The sequence below is a fragment of the Trachypithecus francoisi genome, unplaced genomic scaffold, assembly GCF_009764315.1.
Source record: "Trachypithecus francoisi isolate TF-2019V2 unplaced genomic scaffold, Tfra_2.0 Lachesis_group13, whole genome shotgun sequence".
NCBI classification, from domain to species: Eukaryota; Metazoa; Chordata; class Mammalia; order Primates; family Cercopithecidae; genus Trachypithecus; species Trachypithecus francoisi.
Genome location: NW_022681458.1, coordinates 69,804,792 through 69,812,784, shown reverse-complemented (window position 1 = coordinate 69,812,784; position 7,993 = coordinate 69,804,792). Strand labels below are relative to the sequence as shown.

The following is a 7,993-nucleotide window of genomic DNA, read 5'->3' as shown; positions in this document are numbered from 1 at the left end:
AAAACACAAAAGCATGAAGTTTCAGTGTAGAAGAGAAAACTCTGAACACTAATATAAAAAGACAAATAAAAAAACAGTATGGGAAAACTCTTTCTTTCTCTGGAACAAAAAAATCTGCCATTGAATAGAAGAATCCTTAGTTTATTAAGTTTAGTTCACGAAACTCTAAGTATATTGTGGTCAACACATAGCTCATAAGAGCCATATCTTGAAAGACTATACACAGGTGGGACCTCTGGTTTTGATGCAACATTCTAAGTGCTTTAGATAACATCAACTCTACTAATCCTTAAGAAAAGGCAACTACTGAGGGGTAGATGACATGTCATTATTTCCACTTTACAGCTGGGAAAACTGAGACATGGAGAGATTAAGTGCCCATGTGGCCAGTGTGGAGCAGAGGCAGGATCCGAAATAAGGAACTTGGGTTCCAGAGACCATGTGCTACCACTCTCATGGATGGCCTCACATTAGAGGGCTCCAGGAAATATGTAAAACTGTTGGGATAATGTAAGCACAGAAGGAGAATAAAGAGATGTTTTCAATAACTAGTTTCTTGAGATGGAGTCTTGCTCTGTCACCCAGGCTGGAGTGCAGTGGTACGATCTAGGCTCACTGCAACCTCTGCCTCCCGGGTTCAAGCAGTTCTCCTGCCTCAGCCTCCTGAGTAGCTGAAATTATGACACCACCACCACGCCCGGCTCATTTCTGTATTTTTAGTAGAAATGGGGTTTCGCCAAGTTGGCCAGGCTGATCTCAAACTCCTGACTTCAGGTGATCTGCCTGCCTCAGCCTCCAGAAGTACTGGGATTACAGGCATGAGCCACCACATCCAGCCCAATAAGTAGTTTTTATGTTGCATGAAAAAAGCAAATATATTGTCTGCTGTTGGTGATGATGAAGTCAATACAATAGTGAACTTGATAACAAAATGATTAAAGTAGGTCTCGGGGAATGGAAAAGATATTAAGCATGACACGGATTCTTCAGACTTCTCCATGAGTGACCAATATTCTAAAATTATTTTGAAAGCTCCCCTACAGAGGGTGGGCTATAGGACAAATAGGTAATTTTATTTTGAAGAGTGTACTGGTAAAACATAAGAATTCAAAAGCTCTCACCTGGGCAAATGCCTCTATTCATAGCTTTCACGGGCGCGGTGGCTCAAGCCTGTAATCCCAGCACTTTGGGAGGCCGAGACGGGTGGATCACGAGGTCAGCAGATCGAGACCATCCTGGCTAACATGGTGAAACCCCGTCTCTACTAAAAAATACAAAAAACTAGCCGGGCGAGATGGCGGGCGCCTGTAGTCCCAGCTACTTGGGAGGCTGAGGCAGGAGAATGGCGTGAACCCGGGAGGCGGAGCTTGCAGTGAGCTGAGATCCGGCCACTGCACTCCAGCCTGGGCGGCAGAGCGAGACTCCGCCTCAAAAAAAAAAAAAAAAAAAAGAGTTCAGTTTATAGAAGTTTCTTCTGTGATGTGTTATTTTGTTTTCTAGTCAGCCTTTTTTTTTTTTTTTTTAAACGCAGTTTTGCCAGTTAACTGGATTTGTAGGGCCCTTCTTGCACCGTGCATAGATTGTTTTCATAGGCATGTGTGCTAGCACACACACACGCATATGCCCCGTGCCCTATATACTCAGCACACCTTTAGCACCAAGCTGTCTCTCTCCCTTTGGTTCCAGACAAGTATCTTCCTGTCCCAGATTTTGTTTTCCCCATTAAAACTGTGTACTCCCTCCCCAGGTCTTTAATTTTTAGGGCTCTGAATTCTTTTATTCCTTTGGCCCCAGAGATTGACATGTCCTCTGTGGATCCAGAATGACCTCTAAACCTCCTTTTTGTAAGACACTTTTGTAAAACACTCAACTCTATTTTACCATGGAAAAAACGACTGAGTCACAAAACCTGATTTTTTTTTTTGCGTCAGAGTCTTGCTCTGTCACCCAGTCTGGAGTAGAGTGGTGCAATCTCGGCTTACTGCAACCTCTGTCTCCCCATTTCAAGTGATTCTCGAGCCTTGGCCTCTCGAGTAGCTGGGATTACAGGTGCCCACCACTAGACCCGGCTTTTTGTATTTTTAGTAGAGACAGGGTGTCGGGGGGCGGGGGGGGGGTCTCACCATTTTGGCCAGAACTCCTGACCTCAAGTGATCCGCCCACCTTGACCTCCCAAAGTGCCAGGATTATAGGCATGAGCCACCGAGCCTGGCCAAAACGTGATTGTTACAGTCAGAAGGAGCTGACAATCTTCAAATAAATTATGTCAAGAGTGAGGGTTTGACTCAACTTCAAGTATCTTTGGCATCTATGTTAAGAGTGAGAGTTTGACTCAACTTCAAGTAGGCAGGAGACTTGGGCTAATAAGTTTTCCATTTGCGATGGGCACTTGACATATCCCAGAACAAGACTCCCAGCCTTGTTTTTCTTTATCTGAACCTCTTCCCACACAAGCATAATTTGCTTCAGTAGTGCTATACATGTAGTTGTGATATTTAAATTTAATATTATTTAGAATTTCAATTTGAGCACAATCTGTGTTTGGGATGAAGTAAATAACTCTGGTCATTCATACATCATCCACGGAACACATCTTGGGAAGACAGGAATGAATGGTCCACAGAACTCCTTTTAGAAGCAAGGGGTGATATTCAGAATAGTTAACAGCTGGTATGTCATGGGGATATCCAAGCAGAAGGAGCCCTTGCTGCACCAGGGCTTAAGGGCTTAAACTTTCATTTGCTAGGCTGTGAGGAAGTTGCTTAGTCCCAGGAAAATGGAGAGGGCAGGGATGGTTGCCCGTGAGGAGCTAAGGGCAGCAGCTTTTATCAACCAATTTGGAATATTTCAGCAACCGTTACAGCCACATCACCAGCTCCTGGCTGAGTACACTCTGAAGTGAGGTTCATTATACTATGGCTATAATAGTGTGGACCCCATCTCTCTGGAATAGTACATATTTTACATGAAGGCAAAAGGCTAACTTGCAACTTATTTGCATGAAAAATCACTTTACAAATACTTCCTAGTTTACTAGATTATTTCTCCAATAGTTTCTCAACCTTATCAAGATGTATTCGTTAAAACTGTGTGCTCTCCAAAATCATCTACTGAATTTAAACCCACTGCACCCCACTTTGGACTATAATTGACTGGAGTTACTGATTGGAAAGGAAGTGGTAAACACCCCTGATATGCTGAGGGACTTACTCTGGCAGCTGCTATCACCTGTGGAGACCCTTGATGATGTTCACGCAGCTTTTCTGAGTGGCACATGCTGTTCCCTTCAATACTCCTTGAGGTGAAGAAGAGGACACCCCCTACCCCTGTGCACACACAGCTCCTGCTCTTTCCTGGGGCTGCACCCTGCTTGTGTTTCCAATGCAGGGATGTCAGATTCCAAAGAGGGCTCCCCAAGGCACTCCAGAGGCTTCAGGCCAGCATGTCCCAACCTTTTCATGCCATGGGACCCCTTTGGCAGGTTGCTGAAAACCATGGGCCTCTTCTTAGAATAAGGGTTTTAAATACATAAAAGAAACCACAAGAGGTTACCAAAAAAGCCAATAATATTGAAATAGTTAACAAAATGTTTTTAAAAATTTCTGCTAGAGCAATATATATGCTTCATTATTGACATATGTGGCTAATTGTCTAATAACTACTGTAATTCGAGATATTTGCAACAACTGTGATGTGATGTAAAAACCAATGGTTTCTAGTGATTACTAAGTCATAAATACTTATCCTACTGCTACTGCAGTTTGTTGTCTACGTTCATAATGGCAAAACATGCTAAATGTCAGAGGTTAGTGAAAATTAAGATGTAAATTTTTTCTCATCCAAGTTCACAGTACCCTTGAATGAATTCTCTATCCTCGGGTTAAGAACCCCTGCAGGATAAGGTTGCCCCTAGGGCCAACACCTTACTGGAGCTCCGCCTCATGTCCTACAGGCAGGAGCCTTCATGCCACCCACACAGAACTCGGAGCTGTCTCTTGGCCCAGCAGTTCTCCCCACTAGTTCTTCAAGTTCGGGGCTAGGAAAGAAAGGCATCATCGCCTGAGCTCCTGGCGCCACTTTAAACAACCCATCCTTGACCTCCGTGACTTCTCCCACAAGCTCTCCTGGTCACCTGGGCAAAATCCTAGGTGATCTGGGGGCAAGGCGGAGCTTCGGTTTTCTGATCTGCAAAAAGAAACACCCACTTCATAGGACTGTTAGGGTGAATTGAGGGAATGGCTGGGTTGTGTACATTATACAGCACGATCAAGCTGTGTGCTGTGATCATTTTTGAGGGTTAAGTCTTTGAGGACCCAGCAGTCTACACAGCTGTAGTCCCCAAGTGTTGGGCACGCCTTAAGCACTCCACAAACACCTGTAGAAATGAATGAATGACGTATGCATCTGCACGTGGGCCCACATCTGCAAGAACAGGCTGCTCAGGCAATAAGGCCCGGTGCATCACCTGCACTTTTCTTTATAACGGGTAGTAAAGTCTCCCTCTCTCTGCGCTGCTCGGCAACCACAATTCTCTCCAGAGGGGGCGGCGGAGTGGGGCTGCTTCGCTGCGAGCTCGCCTCCGGGTCTCCCACATCGTGGCTTCCGGGCAGGTACCCGGCGGCGGGAGAGGCGAGAGCCGGCGGGTAAGGTGCGGGCGGTGCGCCGGGCCGCGGGCGCGCAAGGAGGGGCGAGAGGGTGGGGAGGGGCGGGGCCGGCGTCCTCGTCACTTGATAAAACGCCTGTGAGTCTCCAGAGAACAACGGGCTCATTCAGCGGTCGCGAGCTGCCCGCGACGGGGAGCGGCCGGACGGAGAGTGCGACCCGTCCCGGGGGTGGGGCTGGGCGCAGCGGCAAGAGGAGGCGAAGGTGGCCGCGGCGGTAGCAGCGCGGCAGCAGCGCGGCAGCCTCGGACTCAGTTCGGAGCGCAGGACGGCCGCTGCAGGTCCCCGCTCCCCTCCCCGTGCGTCCGCCCATGGCCGCCGCGGGGCAGCTGTGCCTGCTCTACCTGTCGGCCGGGCTCCTGCCCCGGCTCGGCTCAGCCTTCAACTTGGACGCTGAGGAGGACAACGTGATCCGGAAATATGGGGACCCCGGGAGCCTCTTCGGCTTCTCGCTGGCCATGCACTGGCAACTGCAGCCCGAGGACAAGCGGCTGTGAGTTCCCCGACCCTTCCCACCCCCACCGGCGCGCCGGCCTGCGCGCGAGGAGAGGCGAGGGCGCGCCCTGTTCCCGCCGGCCCGGGGGAGGAGTTGGCCCGTGGGTCGCGCCCGGGCCGGCAGAGGCGCACCCAGCGCTCAGCGCGCTCCGCTCCCCGCCCTGACCCGCTCCGCGCGGCGCCTCCCCCCATTCAGCTCGGGAAGGAGGAGCACCCGAGGGCTAGGCTGGGCCCCGGGAGAGTGTACTTTTTTTCTGTTTTAAACAAAGTGCTTTGCGCCGGTCCTTCCCTGCGGTCATGTTTGCTGAGACCCCGGCAGGTGGCACGCTTTGCTGAGCTTCACGTGTGTGTTTGGGGCGGGGGTGGGGTGCGGGGTCACCGCAGCTCTGCTGTGGGTTTGCAGGGAGCGTAGTTCCAGGATGGTTCAGGCCTTTCCCAAACTCACTATGCACCCCATCTCCCTCGCAGACTCGCGCGCCCCGCACAAGTTGGAAAGCCACTTTCCATGTGTCCTGCATGACTTTCCCAGCAAGGCGGGGGCGCTCCTTAGGATATACTTTTACGCGCCTGAAAAAAAAAAAAAAAAAAGGAATTAACTAAGCACCTGTTCTCTGAGCTAGATCAGCTGAGAAAACAAGTCTGAGTGATGTGCCCAGCCCCCAAAGTACTCGGCCGCGCCCGAGACCCGCTCGGCTCCTGCGCTGGGCGGGCACAGCCAAGGGGTTAAAGCAAAATGTCCGATCTGAGCCTGGACTTTGCAAACAAGGTTTGAAAGGGACAACCCCCGACCGTAGCGGTAAACCTCCCAGGAGAAAGTGGAGACCGGCACTACGGGCCTCTCCTTTTATTTCTTAAACAGTGTGTGGTTCCCACATGATCGAGCTATTTAAGCCGGAGAGGGTATTTTGGCGCTTAGTCGCCTTAATCGCTATGGGGCTGCATTCTTGATCTGTGCTACTGAAAAATAGGCTCTAGCAACAAAAGGTCTCCCCTCCCCACCCGGGCCTTGAGTTGAACCAGGACCTTCCAGGACCAACAGACCGGAGAAAGCAAAGTGCAGCCACAGTGAAGAGATTTTGTGTTTAGGAGAGGCGAATGAGATTTTAGAACTGGAGGAAACCTCTTGATTTCAGCGGTTAACAACTTTGGAATTCGTGAATGTTGCAGCCCCTGAATTTTAGTCAGTTGTTTTTTTCTGATAACACCTGCTAGGTGAAGCACAGAAATTAGCTGGGGGTGGGGAGGCTCTAGGAGGGTGGTCTGAGGCTGTATGCCTGGCCAGCTGCTTATACTCTGCTTTCTCTCAGAAATAATTGTTGTTAAGCTGTAAATCTGAAATGAAAGGTTCCTGTTAACTCAGATAATGGATGACGTTTATTGTCTCGGAATACTTGGTGTGTAGAATTTCTGCTTGTCAGTGCAGAAATGATTGTGGGCCAGCAGAGGGAATTCATTCTCCTGGGCATTCTCTCTCTGCACCGGAGGCCCACTGAAACCGGTGGCTTCCTTGAAATACATGTTCAAGCAAAAAGTGTGAAGGAAACGTACTGGGACAAGAAATATCCTGGCAGTGGAGATTTGCAAAACGTGACTTTGCCAGGAATCTGTGTCGTGAAGGTTAGCAGCATGCTTGCTAAAACTTGTTACTGCTGCTGGGCTTCTCTGGTATTAGAGCTGAGGCAACTCCTCTGGAGGTAAGGATAAGCCTGCAGTGGGGTCTGATGCCTTCTAGAAATGCTCTTCTTAGCAGCTGACAGAGGGGAGAGGCCCCGTATAAGGAAGCCTGTTTCCTAGAGTCCAAAGGCAGTGTCCACGCTTTAAAGAGGCTGTGGTTTATGTCATGTGCTGCCCACCCCCATGCTTTTGTAAAGTGTTCCAGCTTCAGGAGTAGCATTGGTCTTCCTAGGAGAACCAGCACACACAGGCCATAGCACAGGTCAGTTGTCACCTTTGACAGTAAAGAATGTGGGTGTAAATGGCCGAGCCAGTAAGATTGAGAAAACTTCTGGACCAGCTTCCTAAATTCTGTGGAAAAACTCAGTGGGGGTCTTTCAGGGACCCGCTGGGAGAGAGACCTAAGCTGAGATTCCTTCTTGGCCTTTTATTAGCCGCTGTTAATTTACTTTGAGCTTTAATTTCTTTATCTGTAAAATGGAGATATTACTGCTTACTGGGGTTATTATGAGGATTAAGAGATAATATGCAAAGTGCTTAATGCCTGCCTGGCATGGGTACTTGCTAAATGGTAGCTGTTAATGATCATTTAAAAAGCAGTAATTGTGTACTTACTGTGTGTCAGGTACCTTACAAGGTGTCTTAAACATTCTGTGATTGTAAGATTGCCTCAGAGTAAAGCCAAAGGTTATTGTTTTGCGGTAATGATATTTTAAACTCAGTCATGTTTACGAAACCCATGTTCAAAGCAACTTAACTTTAATAGGTCTTAATTAGACTTATAACGAAAGTGAGTTTAATGAACAGGGGACTTTGAGGAAGGAGAAGTAAAATATCAGAGATTCATGGGACTGTCAGATAAATGCACTATCATAGAAGAGCTATCATAAATTTTTGTAGTTTAAATTTTCTATAGTGCCTTTATTCAGTCACATTTTAAACTCTAGTTATGACTTTATGACAGAATAATATTGTGTCAGAGAGCCTCAGAACATGTCGGGTGTTCCTAAAGCTTTGGAGACTGTAAAATTGAAGTAGATAACCATAAAACTTCATCCAGGTTTTCAGGCTCTATATTAAAGAAGTTTCAGACTCCAAAAGATGACTCAATGGTCAGCTTTGGTCCGCTGGTCCGAGTTGGTCCGCTGAGTGACTGAGGTCAG

General features: G+C 48.2%; 1 protein-coding gene across 4 annotated transcripts in view; it reads left to right on the top strand.

The window, feature by feature from the left end:
- Positions 1–4,531: 4,531 nt before the first annotated feature.
- The window catches only part of ITGA6 (integrin subunit alpha 6), an 80,209-nt gene continuing 76,747 nt past the window's right edge, over positions 4,532–7,993 (top strand). For 2 of the 4 annotated variants that reach the window (XM_033231113.1, XM_033231114.1), the window contains exon 1: positions 4,532–4,643. Coding sequence is in view for 2 of the 4 variants with exons in the window: in XM_033231115.1 (XP_033087006.1) it covers positions 4,973–5,154 (182 nt within the window). In the remaining 2 variants the exon portion in view is untranslated. Of the gene's footprint in view, positions 4,644–4,710; positions 5,155–7,993 lie in introns of those variants that run through there. The other 2 variants (XM_033231115.1, XM_033231116.1) reach the window with 2 other exon arrangements.